Source organism: Pelodiscus sinensis, chromosome 10 (assembly GCF_052426305.1).
Source record: "Pelodiscus sinensis isolate ZL-2025 chromosome 10, ASM5242630v1, whole genome shotgun sequence".
Taxonomy (NCBI): domain Eukaryota; kingdom Metazoa; phylum Chordata; order Testudines; family Trionychidae; genus Pelodiscus; species Pelodiscus sinensis.
The window spans coordinates 42,956,837-42,982,065 of NC_143061.1; the positions used below are offsets into that span (position 1 = coordinate 42,956,837).

Genomic DNA, 25,229 nt, shown 5'->3' on the forward strand with positions numbered 1-25,229 from the left:
GGTCTACTGTTGGATACATCCTGATGGAGGTAAGTCAATGTCTGGGGACAGTCACAGTTTGGGGTGAGGGAAAGGGAGACTGTCAGGAAGGGCAAAGTGGAGTGGGAGTGGGAGGGAGCTCCTCCACTCACCCTGAACTGCTGGGGGGGGGGGGGGGGAGTTCTGAGGAGGAGATTCTCGGGATGTTTGAGAGGGAAGGTGGGTGGTGGGTTCTCCTCCTAAGAGATAAGGCACCCCTTCTAAAATTTTGTCGTCTGTCTCTTTCTGCAGGTGGTGAAGGCCATCAATTCTGAACTGCTGAACAGGCTTGTCTGTCTAGCAGATCTGGACAGCGTCATGGCCAGCTTTGCTGCCCTTGGCTTCCCGAATTGTGGAGGGGCACTCGATGGGACAAACATTCCAATCCGTGCACCGCCCCATCGAGCAGCCCAATTCATTAACAGAAAGGGCTACTTTTCTATGGTCCTCCAGGCCCTGGTCGACCATCGTGGCCAGTTTTCTGACATTTGTGTTGGGTGGTCAGGGCGGGCACATGATGCCCGCATCTTCAGGAACTCGTACCTCTACCGGAGGCTTCAGGCAGGAACATTTTTCCCGCATGACGACTTTGCGGTTGGGGATGTGCACATGCCGGTGTGCATAGTGGCTGATGCCGCCTACCCCCTGATGCCGTGGCTGATGAAGCCCTACACCAGCTACCTGGATGCGAGCAAGGAGCAGTTTAATGCTCACCTTAACCGGGCTCGCAACAAGGTGGAATGTGCGTTCGGACATTTAAAAGGGAGATGCAGGTGCTTGCTCATACAGCTAGACATGGGGGAGCGCAACATCCCTGAGGTGGTGGCCGCGTGTTGCGTTCTCCATAACCTGGTGGAGAGGAAAGGGGAGGCCTTCCTGCCAGCGTGGGGTATAGATGCTAATGGTCAGGAGAGGCACTTTGCCCAGTCCCGGACAGCTGCCATCCGCCAGGCTCACAGGTCTGCTGTTTGCATACGGGAGGCCCTACGGGAGCAATTCTCAAGTGGAAGCCACTGACTCTACTGAAGGGCTTCTGCCTGGGGACTGGGCCCTGGCCCAATAAAAGCTTCCCTCTGCAACCCATCTCCTGACCCTGTTCGGAGAAATAATAAACACCAGGGTTTGTCTCAAAAGAATAAATTCAGGTTTATTTTTTTTAATATCACTCACTGGAAAATAGTATAACTGTGGCAAACATAAAAAAGCTTTTGTTAATTTTTGATGTAGAAAATATACTTTCATGCCAAACTATGTACCATAAACATTTTCTTGAACACTTTCTTGTCATTTAACTGGGGTGATGGGGGTGCTTGAAACCTGGAGCGGGGAAGCGGACTTGAAACCTGGCGGGGGGAAGGGGATCAGGTTGCACGGTGCTTGCCTGCTCGCAGTCTCCTGCTTGGGCCTCGTGTTCGGGGTCCACCATGGCCACGGGATCGGGTGGGCCGACTGTCCGTTGGCTGGACAACAGAGGGTAGGGTGCTCTTGGGACTGGGAGGCCTGGGGGAGAGGAGGGCCAGGGGGAAAGAGGGACTGGGGGACTGGGGGAGAGGGAGGTCCATGGGGGGAAAGGGATGCTGCTGTTGAAGGGGGGTTTGGTGGGGCGGGGTTATGGGGTGCTGGAGGAGCAGGACCAGGCACAGGAGCAGGCAGGCCACAGACCTCCCTGAGAGTGGCACACAGGGACGTGCGCTGCTGAACCAGCTCCTCCATCAGCCGGTCATGCCACCGATCTCTGCCTCCACCCTCTCTCGCAGGATGGTGTTGAGGTCCTGCACGGCCGCCACATGCTGCCTCAGGATGTCTGCATACACACGCCTGTGTCTGCGGCTCCCATGTCCCTGAGATGGAGATGGAGGTGGGGCTGGGGTGCTGCGGCCCTCTTGCATGGCTGGTCCGGCTGTGGTGGAAAAGAGGAAGACACAATCAGTCATAAAAAACTGGACTATGCACCACTGAAAATACTAACAGGATGGTTTATTAGGGGATGTGCTTTCGTGGGCCAGACCCACTTCCTCAGATCAGAATAAGATGACTACATTTCTATCACAATCAGTCATGTGTGCAATAGCTGTCCAAAAGGGCATGCTCTCTCCATGAGTATGTCTACACTACCCCGCTAGTTCGAACCAGCGGGGTAATGTAAGCATACCACACTTGCAAATGAAGCCCGGGATTTGATTTTCCCGGGCTTCATTTGCATAAGCGGGGAGCCGCCATTTTTAAAACCCCGCTGGTTCGAACCCCGTGCAGCGCTGCTACACGGGGCACAACCTAGGTAGTTTGGACTAGGCTTCCTAGTTCGAACTACCGTTACTCCTCGTGAAACGAATAAGCAGCAGGTTTAAAATAAACAAAGGGACATTCTTCACATATTGCACAGTCAACCTGTGGAATTCCAGAATGTTGTGAAGACAGAGACTATAACAAGGTTCAAGAAAGGACTAGTTGAATTCATGGAGGAGAGATCCATCAATTGCTATTAGCCAGGAATAAGCAGGGATGGTGTTCATAGCTTCTGTTTGACAGTAGCTAGGTAATGAGCGATGGGTACACTTGGGTGCCTATTGTGTTTATTTCCTCCGAGGCACCAGATAGATTCCTTCAGTTCCTTCAAAATTATGATATTATCCACTGAATAGTTTATTTTTTTCTTTTCATCACAGTTGGACCGTCTTTATTTCTATTTTTTTTCAAGTTATGTTTGAGATCCAACACAAAATAAATGTAAAATTGAGTAAGAAAATTATTTCCTCTGAGGCACCTGGCATTGGTCACTGTCACTTTTATGTTTTGGTCACTATTGTGAACAATAATTTGGGTGTAGGTTTTTTTTTTTTTTTAAACAGCAAACTAAATCTTGAGGTGGAAAATGTTTAAAACGAACTTGGTAATTCTGTTCCATACTGTGGAATTCATAGTTTGCATCCAAACATGCAGACAGATGTAGGATCATCTGCCCCCTATATTAAATATCCTTCTCATCTCTTAATAGAGATTGATTTAAACTTTGAAGCATGAGGTTTAAAAGCGCTTCCGAAATTGTTGTCTGTTAGGCTAACATTACTCTGGATATTTTTTTATCCATGTAAATGTTCAATTCTCTTTAAAATGTTGCTAAATTCTTGGCCTTAACAGCTTCTTGTGTCAATGAGTTCCGTGTGCATTGTGTGGAAAAAGGTACTTGCTGTCATCAACCAGCCAAACTATCACTCCATGTTCAGTGTCTGACTCAAGTTATTTTTTGTTTGTTAGAATAGTCTTTTGGTAAACCAGTTCAAGTCTGTGAGAATCGAGAGTGCAGTTTGCTCATTGGAGAGAGGTTCAGTTTACATTTAATGTAAAACCTTCAGTTTTGAATGAAATTATTCTGGAATTACAATTGCATAACCGTGATCAGAGTCCTAGCCTTTGAGGCTGAAGGAAAGACTTGCTTTCCAAGCATTTGTTAGAGAACTTTGACTACATGATGTAATAATGTGTATAACTTGATAAGGGATGTGTTTTCACAGATAATAATGAAGTTCGTTACTTCTTCAGATGAAAACTAAATGTCTTTTGAATGTCTCTGAAATGTGTAGTTTTACTCAGTTGCATAAGAGATCTGTGTTCAATGTGATACTTTGAATTTGTGAAAACAAGTTACAGTTAAACTCCAATAGTCCAGCATCCAATTGTATGGCACTCCCGATAGTCTGGCATCAAAATGGCAAGAGCCTAGTGAGTGAGCTTCGGCAAAAAACGAGTCACAAGGCAGCAGAGGCAGCAGCTGAACTGAGCGAAAAGGGTAAACAAGTTGAAAAACCTAAAACATTATAGTATACTGTATACAGCATGTACAATAAAAAGGGTTAAAACACTTTCTATACAGTATATACTGTGTATATATATATATATATATAACCAGTTTATAGTACCTCCTAATAGTCCAGCATATCCGATAATCCGGCACCACCTAGGTCTCAAAGGTTCCAGATTATTGGAAGTCTACTGTATAATGAATGTGTATTAAGAGTTTTTGATTGTGTGTGTGTCTGCTGTTTTGGTGCTGCCTAATATTAAATTTAAGCAAGACTGTCATGTCTCTAAAGTGTTACATTACCACTTGTGCTTTTGGTTTTTTTAAGTTACAGACTAACATGGCTATCCATATGGGAGATAAATACAGACTTTTTACAATTCCCAGATACAATAGATGGAAGTATTTTCAAATTTGCACAACGCCATATACACAGCTTACTCATATTCTTTCTGAATTCTTCATATGACTAAACTGCAGTCTAACTGATGTCATAACTGTTCTGTATTAGGATACTCTTCAATACAATATAAGAGCACAGTCCATTTTAATTGCATGATAAGTTAGCAGGTTTATCTTGAATTCTGAGGAGTTAGCCTTTGTGTAGTGCTATGAGAATGTAGCCTTTATGAAAGAACATCCTTGGAGTATTTGTGACGTGCATTCTTTTGCGAATTGAGCAACACATGACTGTTAATATTTTCCCCACAGTACTCATACCTCACATTAAATGTCATTTCCCTGAATATGTAAGCAGTATAAAATGTGTCTACTGCACAATGAAATGTAAAATGTCTGAAGGATTACAGACCTACTGTTCCCAGTACTATTACTACCAGTTTGGCAATTGGACCAAACGTTGCTCTATATATGTAGTGAATCAGCTTTTCTAGTGCTCTAAGGGTATATCTACACTACAGAGTTTTTTTCATAAAAACAACTGTTTTTGTGGAAAAAATATTCAATTATGTCCACACTACAATCACGTTCTTTCGAAAGAAAACAAAAGAACAGAGGTGTATTTCTGACATTGGTAAACCTCTTTCTACGAGGAAGAAGCCTTTTTCCGAAAGAGGTCTTTTGGAAAAAGGCATGTGTGGACAGGGAAGATGAAGTTCTTTCGCAAGAAGAGGAAAAAGCACACGTGTCCTGGTGGCCATTCCACCCTGAGTAATCACAGCTTACATGCGAGAGAGCATCCATTCAGTGTGGACACTATCTTTTGAAAAAGCAGATCACTTTTTCAATGCGCTTTGTCAGTGTGGACGCTCTCTTTTGGAAGACTTTTTTCAGAAGATCTCTTCCAAAAAGCTTCTGAAAGAAGCCTGCCATCTAGACATAGCCGAAGAATGTAAAGGGCACATCTAGACTTGCTTTCACTTTTGAAAGAAGATAATGCAAATTTGGCACGAATTTGCATTTCTTTCTTCTGATTGCTTTTTCTAAAGAGGTTCTTTCTAAAAAGAAGGTAGTCTAGACGCGGTTCTTTTGGGGAAAAAAATGTTTTTCAAAAGACCCGTGTAAACCTCATTTTTTTTAGGAAGAACGGTTCTTTCGAAAAAGGTTTTTTTTTTTTTTTCTCAAACCACATTTAGAGTACGATTGGAAGAAGATATTCAAATTCAAAAGTGATAGCTAATCTAGACATGCCCAAAATCATAGAATACTAGAACTGGATGGGACCTCGAGATTGTCAAATCCAGTCCCCTGCCAACATGGCAGGACCGAGCAGAGTCTATATCATCCCTGATAGATGTCTATCCAATCTGCTCTGAAATATCTCCAGTGATGGAGATTCCACAACCTTCCTAGGCAATTTATTCCAGTATTTAACCACCATGATAGTTAGGAAGTTTTTCCTAATGTCCAACCAAAACCTCCCTTGCTGCAGTTAAAGCCCATCCTTCTTGTCCTATCATCAGAGGCCAAGGAGAACAATTTTCCCCCCTCCTCCTGGTGACACCCTTTAGATACCTGCTATCATGTCCCCTCTCAGTCTTTTCTTTTCCAAAGTAAACAAGCCCAGTTCCTTCAGCCTTACCTCATAGCTCATATTTTCTAGACCTTGATTAATTTTTGTTGTTCTTCTCTGGACCTTCTCTAATTTCTCCATATCTTTCTTGAAATGTGGTGCCTACAACTGGACACAATACTCCAGTTGAGGCCTAACCAGTGCAGAATAGAGCAGAATGACTTCTCGTGTCTTGCTCACAACACTCCTGTTAATGTGTCCCAGAATCCATATTTGCTTTTTTTTTTTTTGCAAGTGTCATACTTGAACATGCTCTGTTCGCTAAACACATGGAACGGTGGTTACTGTTCTAGCTGCACCTTTTAACCCTCTTTATTGGCCTTTCTAAATGAACCCTGTAGGGCCACAAATGTTTAACTTCTCCAGGGTGGAATTCTAGAGTTCTCTTGTTCTTCATGTGATTGCTTATGTTATTCCACAGAAGCTGTGTGTGATCACCATATGCACCAGTGCCAGAAGTCTTTCCCTTAGCAGTATCTGTAGGAGACGGGCCTGGAATGGTGTGCACATGCCACATTATATAAAGGACTACTGACCTCCCCCACCGTGGTTCCTTCTTGCCACCAGTGACAATGCTGGAACTGTTCTTGCGGAAGCTAATGCTATCATCGTTCTCTCAGAATGTTCTCTTTTTTTCAGTGCTCCAGTGTATGGTTTCCCTGTTTAAAGTAACAAAATACAGGACTAACAAGATGGTTTATTAGATGATGAGCTTTCGTGGGCCAGACCCACTTCCTCAGATCAAGTGGGTCTGGCCCACGAAAGCTCATCATCTAATAAACCATCTTGTTAGTCTTTAAAGTGCTACATAGTCCTGTATTTTGTTTCAGCTACACCAGACTAACACGGCTACATTTCTATCCCTGTTTAAAGTAGTATCTCATGGAACACAGACAATCCTTGTCCCTCCTGGGACTCTGCCATGCATCAGGGCCTTAAAGCTTGTGAGCATTAGTGAACAGCCCATGTCGCTAGGCGACTCTGATAGGAGCTGCTTATGACGCCTGGGCAGAGGACAAGCAAAAAGTGTAAACTCTGTAAATCTTTTCAGCCATAGACTGAAAAGAGCAGGATATTGTCTGTGAGTCTCCTCTCCTTATGCAGTTGGCTCTTATCCTGGCACTAGAATGCCGCTTCGACTCGGTACTAAGCATCATGACAACACTGTGCATTGCGCCAGTGATACCATCAACGGCCCACCAGGAACTGCTAAGGAAGCTTTCCTCCAACTTGAACTTGAAGGCAAAGGAGCTGCAGGAGCTCTGAGACTCATTCTTTAACATCCTTTCCCCTAGGGTACCAATGAGGGTAATGCTGCCCATATGTGTAGGGGTGGCCAAAATTACTAATGCCTGGTGCCAAACCCCATCTTCTTTGCTCTCTGTCTCTAAATCTATGTCTAGACTGCAGGCTTCTTTTGGAAGAAGTTTTTCTGGAAGAGAGTGTCCATACTGCCAAAGTGCATCGAAAAAGTGATCTGCTTTTTCGAAAGATAGCATCCACACTGAGAACCCTAAGAGAGCAGAGAGGAAATATTTCATCTGTTCTGGGGACCATGAGTATCTCTATATCAGTGGTCTCTGACCTTTTTAAGCATGAGAGAATGTTTTGAATTTTAAGTGCAATCCAAGATCTACCTCAAACCCAAACACCCTTGCCCCTCCTCCTTTCTGCCCCTTCTCTGTTCACTGCTTCCTTCTCCCTCCCTCACTTTCATCAGGCAGGGACAGTGGGTTGGGGTACAGGCACTGGTCTTGAATTAAGGGATTTGGCATGTGGGAGGGGCTCTGAGCTGAGCTTGGGGCAGACAGTTGGGATGCCAGAGGGGTTTCTAGGTGCAGGCTCTGGGAGGGTGTTTGGATGCAGGGCTGCTTGGGGCTGGGGCAGGAGCCTGGGGTGCAGGAGGGAGTTCATGACTGGGGCAGGGTTTTAGGATGTGGGCTCCAGCTGGGCACTGCTTACACCAGGTAGCTCTTGGGGGGCGGTGCAGTGGGGCTAATGCAGACTCACCCCTGCCCTGGCCCTGCACCACTCCCAAAGGCAGCCAGCAAACTCCCTCCCAAGTCCTGTTGTGCCCCTCTCTCTGTCTGTGGAGATAGAATACAGAGTGGGAGAGGGCGCACCTTGACATCAGCACCCCTCCTCCCTCCCCAGGCCCTGCATAGAAAGCAGGAGGCTCCTGAGGGGACAGCTCCAAGGCAAAGGGCAGGAGATGCAGAGCAGTGGGGGGAGGGGCAGCTGAAGTGCTGGCACTTGATAGCCTCTTGGCCAAATGTGTCAAGATCATCTGTCAGAGGCTCCAAGATCTACCAGTAGATCCCAATTTAGTGGTTGGCGACCACTGTTCTATATACAGTAATTCCTCATTTAACACGTGCCCGCTTAACACGTTTTCGCGATAGCACGATTTTTTTAGGAACGTTTTTTGAATAACACGATTTCTCCAGCCAGCCCGTTACCAGCGGCTGCACGGGGCTTCCCCTGCCTCCCTGCAAAGTGGCAGAGGGTTCGCCGATGCCGCGCTGCTGCCCACTGACGCCCCTTCACCAAACACCTTGCTCCCTCTCCTCCACCCTTGCTTGCAGGCCGGTGGCTGGGTTTCCCCAGCCGGCCCATCACTGGTGGCTGCGCAAGGCTTCCCCCACCTCCCTGCAAAGTGGCAGAGGGTTCACCGCTTGTCGTGCCATTTCCCAGCAACCCCCCTCACCAGACGCAGTGTGGGTCCCGGCAGACCCGTCACAGGGGCATACTCCCAACCCAATCCCCCTCCCCTCTCCTTTCCTTCCCCAGAGCCAAACACCTCCCCTCCCTGCTGTAACCCAGTCCCCTTTCTCCTCCAACCTTATGTCCCAGTCCCAATAGACACCACCACTTGAAATGCAACCCCCACCTTTCCATTATTTTCAATGGGAAAATTGGTCCCATATAACACGTTTTCACTTAACACAATCATTTTGTGAAACAGATCTATAGTGTTAAATGAGGAATTACTATATTCATCAGGCCCCCCAACTCCCTTATAGCAGTGAACCACAGAGAATGGCAAGGCCAATCTAGCATTATCCCCAAAAATAGACTCCAGGAGACTGTATTTATTTGGATGAAAGGCTTATTCCCTCTTCAGCTCACAACTGAGTGTGGCAAACTATGAGGCCCTCTTGGACTGACACAATTTCAACCTCTGACAGAATATGGCAGTCTCTAAACTAAAATGATGCCAGGAAGTTTGAAGCTCTCCTCAAAAAGAGGATAGCAGAAACTAGGTGACTCTTCAGGCGGCATTGAATGCCGTAGACACAGTCACTTGAACTATTTCAACTGAGATTTCTATACACAGGGCATCATGGTGGCCCCTCTACTAAGGCCTAGAATTATCTGCAGTATTTTCTGTTCAGTGGGCAGACTCTGTTTGTGGAACAAACGGATACGAAGCTTCCCAGCCTCAAGCATGCACGCATGACCTTGGGAACACTAGGCCTTCATGTCCTGGCCCCAGCTTGTAAGAAGTTCATATCTCAACAGATGCAGAGCTCATCAGGAGCCCATTCCCATCAGGAGCCCTTTCTTAAGAGTTACAGGAGTTATAAGCTCTCAGAGGGGTAGCTATGTTAGTCTGTAACTTTAAAAACAAGGAGTAGTCACATGAACTGACTGTTCGGTTAGACACTAACCAAAATATATAGAATGATGAGCTTTCATGGGAAAAAATCCCTTTATCCGGTGAATTGGACTGGAAATAAGAGAAAGCAAGTGGATGGTTTTCCACTCTTCAAATAGAATTTCTCCGGGGTGGGAATCCTTTGTTTAATCACTGTAGAATGGGGCTATCCCGTGACACCTCCCTTGCACCAGTAGCTAGAAAGAGGAGATACAGCAGCTACTATGGCATTCCTGAACCATTCCAGGATTCTTTTGTAGTGGAGCAAATTCTCAAGAGGTTAGCTAAGCCAGCTTTATCATGGCTTTTGCTGCCATGGTGTGCTCATGATCATTCTGTTGTGTTTACTCTGCACCTTGGTATGCTCTCCCAGCCTGGGTCTGCAGCATGCGAGTTGATAATTTCTTGACATCAACCTACTACAATGCCAAACTTTCAAATTCACAGACTCCATAATCACTGTGGCAGAAGCTACACATTAATTGTAATAAATCCAGGGTTTCCTTTTCTGTGAACTGCAGTGCTGCTCTTAAGAACACCACAGTGCTTGTGTCTCAGGTGCTTTCCATTAAGGTGGAGTGTTTTTCTAAATATTGGAACTAGGTAGTTATATTTAAGGAACTCTAAAGAAAGAGCATCTAAATCGTGCTAATTGTACTTCCCTAAAGTGCATTTTTCTGATGCTTAGCCAAAAATTATTACCAAATAACATCTGTCATGAGTGTTGCAATGGGATAGAAGAAATTGCTGGCAGGAATTGTTATTTATTTATTTATTTATTTAAATGAGCATTGATGGGTTTAGCCTAAATCTTTGACCATATAGGGTATGACTACACTGCGAAAAATAATCCATGGCAGTAAGTCTGAAAGCCTGTGTCTGTATACTTGAGTTATTGGGGTTCGTGCTATGGTGCTCAAAATAGCCTTCAAGATGTTCTGCCCCAGCCCTTTCCCTGGGCTTCTGAGCCCAGACTGGAACATCTGTAATGGCTATTTTTAGCTCTATTGTTCAAGAATGAATCTGTAGATATGGGTTTGGGGACGTATTGCTGTTGGGGTTTCTTGGGACATTCCTCCTTCACATCCTGGTCCAAGACATTTACAAAGCTGCCACATGAACGGCCACAAAGTCACTTATACATTTGAGCCCGGTATGCCATTGTTCACCAGTCTAGAGATGACACCGAGTTTCTCCCTATGTGACTGCTTGGAGTCATCTACGGTGGAATGGATGTGAGCAACACATCTTGAACACCAGTTACAGAAACAGGTAACTGTCTCCTCTTAAATCAAGTCCAAAGCTGTGACACCCTGCGCATCGCCTGTGCTTCCCCAGTGGATTTGACTGAATGCGGTATCGGGTTGCAATGTAGACTGTACCCATAATTTCTAGTTACAACTCGGTAACATGTCTACAAAACAAAATACTGGCTTTTTAGTTATTTGTATCGGATGGAAGAAGTAGTAGTTGAGACAAGCTGTTGAAAAATATCTGACCTGGTAGGAAAAATTGCAGTGGATGGGATTCGCCATAATCGCATCCCATCTACAAAACACCTTTTTCGCCTTTGTCTTCGCCTTTGTCTTCGCCTCTGTCTCTATTGCAAATGAAAATGACTTAATGAGGCTCCTATGGGAACCCATTAATGTTCTTTCTTAATCAGTTAGAGGAATGTCAGTTATTTTCAATAAACACATGCAAATTCTCTAAATTGTCCAAAGCGGTGACACCCTGCGGATCACCTGTGCTTCCCCAGTGGATTTGACTGAATGCAGTATCGGGTTGCAATGTAGACTGTACCCGTAATTTCTAGTTACAACTCGGTAACATGTTTACAAAACAAAATACCCTCAGTTACTGAAGAGGGTGTAGTCTGCCAGGCCCACAGCTTTAAAACTTTGGGTGTCTGCTCAGTACTGTTAATGTGCTTGAGCGTGTGTGTGCGTATCTATGTGTAGGGGGGTTATAAAGGTATCTACAGGTCGAACCTCTGTAAATTGGTACTCTCTTATCCGGCAACATCCAAGGTCCAGGAGGATCATGGATGTTCGAGGACCAGAGAGTCCTGGTGCAGCTGTGATGCCTATGAGCCCTGCGGCAGTGGGGCCAGGAGCCCAGCTCCTTACAGCTGGGCTGCCGGGCATGCCCCACCACCTTTCCAGGGCTGACGGGCACACCGAAGTAGGCTGCCTGCCAGGGCCGGGAGCCTAGCGCACTAGCTGGGCTGCTGAGCAGGGCTGCCCAGTGCGTCCCAGCAAGGCTGCTCAGTGGGGCCTGGAGCCTGGGGCTGCCTAGCGTGCCACAGCAGTGCTGCCCAGGGGGCCAGGAGTACTACAGTGGGGCTGTTCAGCAGGGCTGCTTAGGGGGGTGGGGGGGCTGGGCTGCCCAGCAAGGCAGGCAAGAAGGGGGATGGGGACCAACAGGGCTTGCAGCAAATCCAGGGCTGGGGGCCGGTAGCAGGGGGGTGATATGACCTCCCCTGGACTGGCAAAATTGTTCATAAGGGACTGGTCAGGTCCCAAGGGTGATGGACCAGAGAGATCCAACCTATCTGGAGATTTTAAAATATATATACTCAGATAATTTAACTTCCCTACAGTAAAACTCAGAAATGTCTGGGATAATGTCCAGAGACATCCTCGACCAATATAAAAAATATTGGTAAATAGATAGATAGTGTGAGTGGGTGATACAAGTTAGACACAGGATTTGGAGACTTTTGGGAAAGATTCAGGAGATACAGCTTATGTGTCATCAGTCATTAAAACTATTATGATTTACATGCCTTTCTAATGATTTAATGGTCTTGTCAACTGCTAGTGACTGTTGGTAGCTTCTCTGGAGATCAAGAATTGACTGCACATATAGTGACATATTTTCTCCTCCCTAGAGGGGTTTTCTTAAAGAATACTTGTAGGGCATTATGGGAAATTTGCAACCAATTGTTCATGCTGATTTGTGACTTTATTTATCCTTGCTGCTGGCCTGAACTCACATGACTTCCTTTTTCTCTAAACAAGTAGCATCATAGGCTATTAATGTTACCCCAAAAAATTCCTACTGGAGACCACCCAGGGTAACGCAAGCATGAGTTTATTGATAAATCAAAGGTTTAGACTAAAGAGGCAACCAGCTGTCTCTCTCTCACACAAACAAGCACACGCACACATTCATTCACTACCTCATTCACACACATTCATTCCAGCACTCACACAGGTATATGGGTTGCAGAAGGAGCAAAGGCATGAAGGCTTATTTCTTGTAGAAAGAGGTTTACCGCTGTCGGAAAAACCCCTGCACTCTTTTGACTTTCTCTCGAAAGAACACAATTGCAGTGTGGGCATAAGTGTAGCTTTTCCAAAAAAACAACCGTTTTTCCGGAAAAACTCTACTGTGTGGACATAACCTATATAGTGACGTTAACAAGAGTTACATCATGTTCTTTCATTTTCAACTGCAGTATTGCTTAACAGTAGATATGTTCATGTTTGCTGTAAGTAGCTGGAGCTACTCATAGTCTGGAAGGGTGGAGAAAAGTAATTGTAAATGCTGGCAGTAAAACCACAAAAAGGATAATAACTTTCTTTTGGCAATATTTGCACACTGTACTGATAGTGGCATACTTCGTTGTATAAATCAGTCAGCACTTTTAACAGTATATCCCTCAAGCTTCTTCCTAACTGGAATTTCACTACTGATGTGAATAATATCCCTAAATACCTTGGCAAACTCCATGAGGGCACTAGAAAGTGAAATTGACACTTGGCTTGCTCTCAACAGTGTGCTTAATCTAATCATTTCCTGACAAAGTGTGGAGTGAATTTGAAATTATGAAACAAATATTTTAGGCAATAGGATCTAGATATCTCTCTTAATGCAGTCTCTCAGATTTCTCAGTAGTCTCACTCAAAATGAACTCTTAACATTTTCCTTCTCTTATCCCCTGTGTGCTTAAGTTTTCATGAAAGATTTTTTTTTCAGATAGTAGAATCATAGAATCCTAGGAGTGGAAGAGTCCTTAGGAGGTCATCGAGTCCAGCCCCCTGCCCAAAGCAGGACCAACCCTAACAAAATCATCCCAGCCAGGACTTAAAAACCTCTAGGGATTTTTCAAGCCGGGGCTAACAAACCTCTAGGGATAGAGATTCCACCACCTCCCTAGGTAACCCATTCTAGTGCTTCACCACCCTCCTAATGAAATAATTTTTCCTAATGTCCAACCTAGACCTCTCCCACTGCAACTTGAGACCATTGCTCCATGTTCTGCCATCCGTCGTTACTGAGAACAGCCTCTCTCCATCCTCTTTGGAACCTCCCTTCAGGAAGTTGAAGGCTGCTACCAAATCCCCCTCACTCTTCTTCTCTATAGATTATATAAGCCCAAATATCTCAGCCTCTCCTCATAGGTCATGTGCTCCAGGCCCCTAATCATTGTGGTTGCCCGCTACTGGACCTTCTCCAATGTGTCCACATCCTTTCTATACTGGAAGGTCCCAGAACTTGACACGGTACTCCAGATGTGGCCTCACTAGTGCTGAATAAGGGGGAATAATAACTTCTCTGTCTGCTGGAAATGCTTCCCCTAATGCAACCTAATATGCCATTAGCCTTCTTGGCTACAAGTGAACACTGTTGACTTATATCCGGCTTCTCATCCACTGTAATCCAAGATATCAGCAAATTAACTTTTGATGAACTTTAATCTTCTGGTTAAAGTATAGCAAATTAAAGTGATCATGGCTTTAGATTGGTATAATCAGAGTCTTGTGTGTATTGAAAATATGCTGAAGTTTCTGCAGTAGCCTAATATGAATAGAAAAAGTACTAAAAATAAAAGCTAAAACTCAGACATGGGTGGGATTCTTAATATTTAAGGATACACAGATGAGTAATTATGTAAGCTTACATATTAAAACTGTGCTAGGGGTAGGAATCATAGAGCTGGAAAAGACCTCAGAAGGTCAACCAGTCCAGCCCCCTGCTCTAGGCAGGACCAATCCCAACTAAATCAACCCAGCCAGGGCTTTGTGAAGCCGAGACTTAAACACCTCTAGGGATGGAGACTCCACTACTTTGCTAGGTAACCCATTCCAGTGCTAGGTAACCCATTCCACTCTCCTAGTGAAATAGTTTTTCCTAATATCCAACCTGGACCTCTCCCACTGCAACTTGAGACCATTGCTCCTTGTTCTGCCATATGTCACTACTGAGAACAGCCTCTCTTCATCCTCTTTGGAACCTCCCTTCAGGAAGTTGAAGGCTGCTATCCAATCCCCCCCTCACTCTTCGGTTCTGCAGACTAAACAGACCCAGCTCTCTCAGCCTCTCCTCATAGGTCATACGCTCCAGCCCTCTAATCATTTTGGTTGCCCTCCACTGGACCCTCTCCAATGCGTCCACATCCTTTTTGTAGAGAGGGGCCCAGAACTGGACACAATACTCTAGATGTGGCCTCACCAGAGCAGAATAAAGGGGAATAATGACATCTTTGGATCTGCTGGCAATGCTCCTCCTAATGCAACCTAATATGCCATTAGCCTTCTTGGCTACAGGGGCACACTGTTGACTCATATCCAGCTTCTCAACCACTGTAATCCCCAGGTCCTTTTCTGCAGAACTACTACTTAGCTGGTTGGTCCCCAGCCTGTAACAATGTTTGGGATTCTTCCGTTCCAAGTGCAGGACTCACTTGTCCTTGTCCAGGACCCACTTGTCCTTGCTGAACCTCGTCCGATTTCTTATGGCCCAATCCTCCAATTTGTCTAAGTCACTCTGGACCCTATCTCTGCCGTCAAGCGTATTTACCTCTCCCCCTAGCTTAGTGTCATCAGCAAACTTGCTAAGGATGCAATCCATCCCCTCATCCAGGTAATTAATAAAGATATTGAACAAAACCGGTCCTAGAACCAAACCTTGGGGCATTCCGCTAGAAACTGTGTGCCATCCTGACATCGAGCCATTGATCACTACTCACTGGGCCTAGCCTTCTAGCCAGCTTTCTATCCATCTTACCATCCACTTATCCAATCCATATTCCCTTAACTTGCTGGCAAGAATATTGTGGGAGACTGTATCAAAAGCCTTGCTAAAGTCAAGGTGTATCACATCCACTGACTTTCCCATGTCCACAGAGCCAGTTACCTCAGCATAGAAGCTAATCAGATTGGTCAGGCATGACTTGCCGTTTGTGAATCCATGCTGACTATTCCTAATCACTTTCCTGTCTTCCAAGTGCCTCAAAATGGATTCCTTAAAGATCCCGTCCATGATTTTTCCAGGAACCAAGGTAAGACTGACCAGCCTATTGTTCCCTGGATCGTCCTTCTTCCCTTTTTTGAAGATGGGCACTACATTTGCTTTTTTCCAATCATCTGGGATCTCTCCCAATCTCCATGACTTTTCAGAGATAATGGCCAAAGGCTCCTCAGTGACATTTGCCAGCTCTCTCAGTACCCTCAAATGCATTAAGTCCGGACCCATGGATTTGTGTACCTTTAGCTTTTCTAAATAGTTCCTAACCTGTTCTTTACCCACCAAGGGCTGTCGATCTTCATCCCATCTTGTGTCACTTAGCGCATTGGTCCGGGAGCCGACCTTGTCTGTGAATACAGAGGCAAAGAAAGCATTGAGTACTTCAGCTTTCCCCACATCATCTGTCACTAGGTTACCTCCTTCATCTAGTGGGGCCCCACACCATCTCTGATCACCTTCTTCTTGTTAACATGCCTGTAGAAACCTTTCTTGTTGTCCTTCGCATCCTTAGCCATTATGGATAAGGAATGTGGCCATTCGAAAGATTAGGTGTGGTGGTGACAAGCATGTACACTAACTGATATAAAGGTTTTATGCAGGAAGAGAAAAATGTAGACAATGAAATAAGTAGCAGTGTTAGCTAGCTTGTCGATTCTGATCCCTTCATCCTCCCTATGATTCCATTCGTAGGGATAAAATTACTGTATATTTTTTCCCTATACTTGCCCTTTTTTGTGAGAAATTCTCCTTTTACTCAGTGTGTAAGATGTTAGGAGTTCAGAACAGGCAAGATGAAAAATTAGGAGATGCCAGAGAGTGGACATACAAAAGATTTTTTTTGTTTTGTTTAAGCATCATAGAAATCACCCTGATTCTACACTCGAATTCTTCACCTGTTTTATTTTTTAAAGTAGAACAAACATCTCATAAATCAGTTCCTGCTTTCAAAAGCTGGAGTTGTAAAGTGGAGGCCTGGACTCAGCTATATGGATATATGGTCATATTTAAAATTTCTGAAGAATGCTTCAGAATTTCTATAACCCTTTAATACCTATAATCATCATGACCAGAGAAAAACATTCATAAACGCCAAGAACTGAGCTATATTTGGTTTTTTTGTACGATCCTGTATAAATATACCTCCCAAAAAAGGGCTTGATTCTCCTTTCTCTGTTTGGAAATGCAGAATTTGAACATGGAGAAGACAGAGGAGGACCCAGGGAATACTGTGCTGTTTGGATGGTCCTCATTTGCTCTGTCTTTTGAGTTTGATCTAATTTGGGAGCACTTCCATAAACAGCACTTCTCTCACTCTGCAACGGAGAGCAGGGAGAACAGGAGTCCCAACTGGCACGTTTCCCTAGCCACACCTACGAAGTTCTCAAACTGAGGCAACCAAAGGGTAATTTTATGCAGGAGCCATTGCTTCCATGAATTTAAACAATGTCAGCTGGCACAATATCCTGCACATAACTGTACAGTGAGCCCTCCCTACTTCGCGGTTCGACCATCGCGGATTCACGACTTCGCGGACTTTTTTCAAAGCCTTGGGGGAAGCCGGCGGGGGGGCATCCCAGGCGCGCCTGGGCTGCTCCCCCGCCGGAGCCCCTCCGCGGCTTTCAAAGCCTCGGGGGAAGCCGGCGGGGGGGGGGGGGCATCCCAGGCGCGCCTGGGCTGCTCCCCCGCCGGAGCCCCTCCGCGGCTTTCAAAGCCTCGGGGGAAGCCGGCGGGGGGGCATCCCAGGCGCGCCTGGGCTGCTCCCCCGCCGGAGCCCCTCCGCGGCTTTCAAAGCCTACTTCGCGGATTTTCAGCTATCGCGGTCGGGTTTGGAACCTATCTACCGCGATAAACGAGGGTTCACTGTAATCTACTTACACATGGAGTTGATCTGCTAGCACCTTCTATTAGGGAAGTAAAATCCTGTTTAATTGGTTACTTTACACTTCGTTACCAGTTGAGGGGACGGGCAGGCTAGAGCCTTGCCTATGCTGTGGAGCTGTTTCAGCCCCCACCAGTTAACCGGAACTGGTAAGCCTCACTCTTACTGAGTGAGACTTACCAGCTCACGATTCACATCCCTTCCTTTTCTTGCTTGGCTTATCTGCTATCTCCAGGGCTGCTCTTACCATGAGGTGAACTGCCTCAGGTGCCAGACTGTGGGGGTGGGGTGGGGTGCCACTAGGACCCAGAGTGTAGAAAATTGTGTCTGCTGCTGGTGCATATGTATTCTTTCTGCAGTACCATGAGAGGAATAGAACAGGCAGAATTGAGACCTTTCAAAGTTTTGGCCCAAGCAAGGGGACATGGGGGTGTCATTTAAGCTCCCCGCCTCAGGTGCCAAAATGTTGTGGGCCAGCCCTGACTATCTCCCATTATAAGAAGATCTTGCTTATAATTTTGCCATACTTGAACCATGTGGGATGGAAATTCCCATTCAGAGTTTGTGTCACAGAATATAAGTCTGGAAAATTTTAGCTAAAATGCTTCAGCCTTTTCTAAGAGCAAGACTAGAGCTGTTAAAAGATCTGGTGACTTTTCCTTTGAGAACTCTAGTACCCCTGGGCTTTGGAGCAGGGACTCAAGACTTAGCAGGAAGTGATTTGTATTTTAAGATTAGGGATGTGAAGGGTTTACCAGTTAAGGTTAATTGGTGGTGCTGGAGCAGCTCCCCATCGGAGTAGCCCCTGCCTGCAGGGCATCCAGACCTGCCTGTCTCTGGCGAGAGGTCAGGGGTGTTCAGGCAGTGGCTACTCTGGCTTGGTTGCAGCATCCCCTGCCTACAGGGTGGGGTGCGTTCGAGCCCAGCAGCCAGAGCAGCCCCTCCACTGTCCCTCTATAATTGGTTAATGGGTTAAACAATATGTTTAACAGGTTAACCAATTACATGAGATTTTACATCTCTAGTTAGGAATATGAAAATCCACCCCGATGTCGTCAATGCATTAGCGTTCCAGAAACCACAGGTTGCACAGAATCTAAAGACTCTTAAGAATTTTTTAATAACTAAATTCCAACTACATTGATCCTGCTCCAGCCTGAGGCTAAGGAAGACTTTCCTTGCATTTGTTGCTGTAGGTGTTTGCAAGCTGATCACTGGAATTGAGAGCAGGAAGAGTTGTGTGATCATTGATTTGTCAGTTGGGCCCTGGCATTGTGGGGGCGGAAGCTGATTGATTTGAATGGAGGGGAGGAAACAATGGGATGTGGGGTTGAAGGAGACGGGCAAGAAGCTGGCATTGGGAAAAGGGTGAAGCTGGAACTGGGATGGGGTCTCAACTCAGTTAACCTTAGGGCTAGCACCAGTCTTCAAATCTTCCTAATGGGCCTATGAGCACCCCTCTGTGACAATGCTGCAGGGGGTGGGGTGTCCCTATGAGTTTCCTCTTGCATTTTCCATTCCTGCCTGCCACCCTTGGGTGATTGAAACATTCTCTTTTAAGCGCCCCTTCCCCCTCCACCACCACTGGTAGCATGCAGGACTAGAGCAGCTTCCAACTGCTAGCTCTACGCCACTGCTGGCACATCCCTGTGGCCCACAGCAGGCATGTATAGAGCCGTCCCATCCATAGGACATTTCAATACAGCTGCTCCAGGTTTTTGGGGGGCCCTGTGGTGGCCACCCCCACTGTCCTATGTATGGGATGATTCTCCCTACTCAGGTTAGCCTGCAGTGTGCTGGGCAGGCTGGGGCCAGTAGCAGGGGTCAGCCCACTCCTCCCCAAACTTCAGTAGCAAGGAGCTATCAGGAAGTGGAGCTACAAAGCAGCCTGCATTCTGCTGCCCAGTGCTGGAAGAAGGAATTTAAGCAGTGCCACTATGAACCACCATTGTTTTAACCTAACATCATTCTTGTTAACATTCTGCAAAACTAAGTTAATCCTAAGAACTCGCATATAACATAGTAATTATACACCTTTAGCTATATTGGTTTGAAACTGAAATGATTGAAATTACTGAAATAATTAGGTAAATTATTAGGGAATGTTGCTGGTGTACAGGTGCTTGATGTTGGTATAGCTTATGTATGACATAATTCTTGCTGCATGGGAAGGGAGGTATGGTTGTGGTCTGTCCAAGTTCAATGCCTCTAGGGTTTCTAGTGTTAGCAGTCACAAATAAAACTCTGCTCCTTTGCTTTCGGGAATGCAAGCAGCAGTAATTTAGATCCATTTTCTCTTGGCTGGACTGCATTGGTGAGAAATTCCCCCTCTCATCATGTCCACAGAAACATCATACTGTGTTTCGTGTGTGTGTCTGAGAGGGATGGGAGTGGGGTGTGAGTTTTAAAGCCCTATTTGGAATTTAAGTGCCCATCTCCTGTAGAAAACTCAGTGGGACTCCTAGCTGCCCTTTAGGCCTTTTGACATCCTTATTTCAAATTGTAGAACTCTTTAAGTTTTTGTAACAAAGCACATTTTACTAAGAACCTAAGCAGAATTGGTTTGCTCAACAAATCTCCCAGGAAAACACATATCTAAAATATTTACTCTTTAATACTAACATTCTGTATTTTTATTGTCAATATTTATCTCTCCCCAGCTTATTAGTATGGATTGAAGTATTCTCACTGGCCCAAGTCTTCTGCCCCTTCACAAGCATTCAGTTTACTTAAATGTTGGCATGCATGTACCTGAATTTGGCTTACTGTCTGGATAGGTAGTTTTTAATTTACCCAACTCCTCTTTATGGTCCTCCACATGAGTATTTTCAGAATCCACCAATCTTTGTGGTCATTTTTTTTTTGTTTCCTTTGACTCCACAAATAGGCTTTCTAGAAATTGAGTTGCCGTTTTATGTCTGGTATCACTCTTTATTGCGTTCACTGAGTAATACTGAGTTTTATACAAGAAAAAAGGAAGCACACTTTCCCAAGAATATGTTCATTAGCCACGAGAGTTGTTCTTATTTTATTCGCTAATTACAGAAAGTTTGACTGGCAGTACAGCAATGAAGCATCTAGGTGCTTTGGAAAGTGGTTCGAAAATACACGTGTAAATGAAATGTTCATGGGCAGTAGGTGAAGGCCCAGCTGGGAAAGATGCATCCCAGCCCTACCCCTGAAGCCAAGCTCCAGTCCTTCTTGGCCATCTGAATGGCCAAGGCTACTGTGCTACTGCTCCATCCCTTTTTGGGGACAGGGGAGCTGGGTTGCCATCCCACTGCCCCACCCTTCTCCTGTGACCGGGGGAGCTGGGTTTCCACACCGCAATCCCCACCTTCCTCTGTAACCAGGGAAATTGGGCTGTTGCGCTGTGGCTCCAGCCTTCCCCGGTCGCCAGGGCACATAGGCAGTTTTGGGAAGGCAGTGCTCTTCCTGCCAGTTCTTGCTACATTTCAAAGGTGGAAGCACCGCAGGGAGCACCAGGCCAGTGAGGCATTCAAGTAGTCCCGGGCTTCCTGTGCAGGCTTTGCTTTTGAAATGTACAAAAGCCCCGTCTGTGTACTTGTACATTTCAAAAGAGGGGAGCACAGGGCCAGCGGGGGACTGCTTGAGCCTCCCACTCTCCCTGTGCTCCTGCAATAATTCTGCTTTTGAAATGTAGCAAGAGCCCCATTTCAAAGGTGGAAGCACCATGGGGAGGGTGCTGGGTGGAACCGGCTTTTAAGCTGGCTCCCCCTAGTATCAGCTCCTGCTCCCCCCTCTTGCTGCTTCTCTCTGATAGATGCAGCAAGGGGGGGAGAAAGTGACTAATCGAGTCACTAGTCAACTATCTGATAAGCATATATAGTCAACTATCAGATAGTGGACTAGTCGCTTACATCCCTACTTGGCACTGCATCAATTAGCCACTTAATTTGCTGCCTTCAACACTTCCTATATCTATAAACCATCTCATTCCTGTAACCTTTTAAACCTTTAAACATTCCTGTACAGCTTCAGAGATTGCTACAGAGCAAGTCCATTGACCTTAACACCCTCTTTTAAATATATTTGGGCTCTTCTGGTTTAGTTGCTTTGCCATGTGCATAGAATACTAACCTACTGAAATCCATGTGTACTTCCAAATGATTCTCACCCTTTATTTGTGCTAAAAATAAATTAAATACTGCAATGTGCGATAAGTGGGTTACACACACTACCCACACAAAGCACAAGAACTTGCATTCTCAGATATTCTCATTGGGGGTGGCTGGCAAAGAACTGAAATTGCAATGTTTTAATCTCAATAGCTTGGAGAACTCCCATTACAGAATGTATATCCTATTTTCCTCTTCTCACTGCTTCCCTCTTTCTTCTCTCACCAAAGTCAGTAAAAATAAAGCTTGACAGTTCTGTGCTCTTCTTATTTAAGGGACAGGTTATGTTAAAGGTAAGCAGTCCTGTTTCACAGCTGTTTCTTATCAGCACTAATTGTTCTAGTTGCTGTTACAAGACAAAGCCATGGATTGTAAGGGCATATAAAGACAGGAACAGTTAGAAAGAAAGGAGAGTTCTAAAATAGGACCTACTTGTGAGGAAATTAAATGAAAAGAGTAAGTAAAAATGGTTATACAGCTGAATGTAAAGTTAATCCCTATTCCTGGGGAATAATATATGCTTTGTACAAGACACTATGGCCCTGGCTAGACTAAATGGGTGGAAGGGCAGAAAGTGGAGAATGTCTGTATCCTATTATGAATTGGAGGAAATTACTGTCTGTATTCTGTATGCTGGTGGGCTCAGAATATCCTGTTGGCAGTCTGGTTTGTACTGCAGGGCAAAGAACACAAAGCAGAGAAATGTCAGTTCTTGTTTAAATTCACCTAGGTGGGATCAGAAGTAGTTTTCAAAAATATGTTGGAGAGGATAAACTAGCTCTCATTAACTGAAAATTCTCGGTTTTCTTTCAGGAGTGTGTTTTCTCTGAAATTGCTGCTGCTAAAGGGTTCCAAACGGGAGAAATAAATCCAGTCTGCTTGTCGAATCCCTGGCTCAGAGTGAGAGCGCTTTCATGAGGTAACATTGGGCCAAAGTCAACCTTTCTTCTTTCTGAATCTGCAGCCAAGAAATGGGCCAGAAAATCTCAGGGAGCATAAAGTCTGTGGATGTGAGAGAGCCCCCTTACAGACCTGTTAAACGAGAGCTGAGGGGCCCAGACTTTTGCAAACCTGCTCGACTGGACATGCTTCTGGATATGCCACCTGTCCAATTGGAGGTCCAGTATAAACATGCTTGGAACAATGAAGATCGATCTTTAAATATATTTGTAAAGGAAGATGACAGACTCACTTTTCATAGGCACCCTGTTGCCCAAAGCACAGATTGCATCCGGGGCAAAGTTGGCTACACAAGAGGCCTACATGTCTGGCAAATTCACTGGCCCACTAGGCAACGAGGAACACATGCAGTGGTGGGTGTATCAACAGCAGAAGCTCCATTACATTCTGTAGGATATACATCCTTGGTTGGTAGCAATAGTGAATCATGGGGTTGGGATCTGGGACGTAACAAACTTTATCACAATTGTAAAAACCAACCTGGGGTGACGTATCCTGTTTTTTTGGAACCAGATGAGTCTTTTGTACTCCCAGACTCTTTATTGGTTGTTTTGGATATGGATGAAGGAACGCTTAGTTTCATTGTAGATGGACAGTATCTTGGAGTGGCCTTCCGAGGACTGAAAGGGAAAAAACTTTACCCTGTAGTCAGTGCAGTTTGGGGGCACTGTGAAATTACAATGAGATACATCAATGGACTTGACCGTAAGTCAACTTTTCTCTAAACTATTTTTTTTTTACTTTCCTCTTAACTCCTTCATACTCTGAAAATGGAGAGTGCTGGGCAGAGGACCCTTGGATGCTGTTAATTTTACAGATGTTGGTTACTATCTCACCTCAAAACTTCTGCCCCTTAACTTCTGTTCCACAGATCGAAGATTATGGCTGTGGATTGTCATAATATCAACTCAGTTCCTAAGATAGTGATGGGCTAGTGAGCGGGCTGCATGAGTGACCTTCCTTCATCTCTGTGGCCTGCAAGATTGTCGTAACCAACACTGTCTCCCAGGATAGAGTAGTTTTGTAACTGCGCTTGTGTACCTACAATTGGAAGAATGTACCAACTGAACAGTAGCAGGTCTTTGGATAGACGCAGAAGGAGCACATGTCTCTTACTGCCAATGTTGTGTGCAATCAGCATACACCTCACTTCATGTGCCCTTGGTTTATCTGTATGTAATTTTAGTAGTACCAGTAGGGGAAAAAATATGCAAACGGAAACCAGCGGATTCTATGCATGGAAAACTATAAATAAAATGTCTCATGGACCACAGTTCGAACTCTGATGGGCTGCAAGTTGCCTACTTCAGACTTTTTTTTTGGATCCTATATTATAGTATATCTTTTGGTCCTCTGGCATAGAGAATGTCTAGAAATCTGACTTACACAAGTAGTTTTATTTCAGTAAGATGGGCAGGCTGGGACAATTCTCAGTTTTTATGCATTTTCAGAGTGAAATTCTTGTTTATTTGACATCGATGCATTTAAAATATTGAAATGTAAATGATTTTGAAAGGGAGCCCCTTTTCTTAAATTCTTGATAGTTTATAGCAGAAGATGAATTATCTTTTTTGAAAATGGGGTTTAATATTATTCATTAGATCATAATTTGAGGCTTGATCATGAATTGACAAATTATCCAGAATAAGGGACAATATGATGATGTAGGCTCCTCATGTGGCAGTGCAAGAGAGGTTGGCTTGAGGGTCATAGTCTAACTCCAGATTTCCTTGCAACTCTGGAGACTATTACCCAGTTTAGCAAATATCCATTGATGTGCTGGCACAGCTCTGCTGGTTGGGCACTGTGAGGGTGGGATGAGTGTGCGTGGAGGTCTATAGCATAGATGCAGCTATTCTTTGGAGCCTGCTTCACCCCTGAACTACGAGGGTTGGTATAGACAGGCCACTCTAAATGGTAAGAAACATAAATTCATAGTGTGTGTGACTGAAGTGGCTAGCTAGTTAAGCTGGAACTTTACATTGTGAATTAGACTATTGGCTATTTCTTATAAAGAAGAATTTAATAGAAAATGCATAATTTCTCTGTGTCTTAATAGTTCTGGGGCGGACACATCCCTTTAGATTTGAGTTTCTCTTTTTAGCTTCTAATGGGATCATCTAAATTCTCTCTGTCAAAAGTAATTGTCTGCTCATTACCTTTAGATTTGGTCTGTGAGCTGTAGTAAAATCATAATTTAAGAACTTGACCCTGTTTAAGATTACTTTTTAACTCCTATACATAAGTCTCATTGGGGAGAACTTCTCAGCAGAACTCTTGCAAGCATATTTCAGCTATAGTCAAATGAAACGTTCTTGTGCCTTAAAAGGAGTGTCAGGGGGTGGGCTCCCCGCAATAGCACTCTGCTGGTACCTCTGGGGAATCAGTTCTTTCTCAGCAGAGCGTTCCATTCTGGTCTCCTGTCCACCAGAGGCGCTCTGTCCACGTTTGGACTCTGGACCCACGTCGCTCCTGGACCATGGTATTGT

At 44.9% G+C, this 25,229-nt stretch overlaps 1 protein-coding gene across 4 annotated transcripts in view; it reads left to right on the plus strand.

Moving 5' to 3' along the window:
• Window positions 1-25,229, plus strand: part of SPSB4 (splA/ryanodine receptor domain and SOCS box containing 4) — a 224,978-nt gene that overhangs the window by 71,293 nt on the left and 128,456 nt on the right. For all 4 annotated transcript variants that reach the window (XM_006134825.5, XM_006134824.5, XM_006134823.5 and 1 more), the window contains exon 2: window positions 22,594-23,445. In XM_006134825.5, the coding sequence (XP_006134887.1) occupies window positions 22,752-23,445 (694 nt within the window). In that variant the 5' untranslated portion in view covers window positions 22,594-22,751. The remainder of the gene's footprint in view (window positions 1-22,593; window positions 23,446-25,229) is intronic.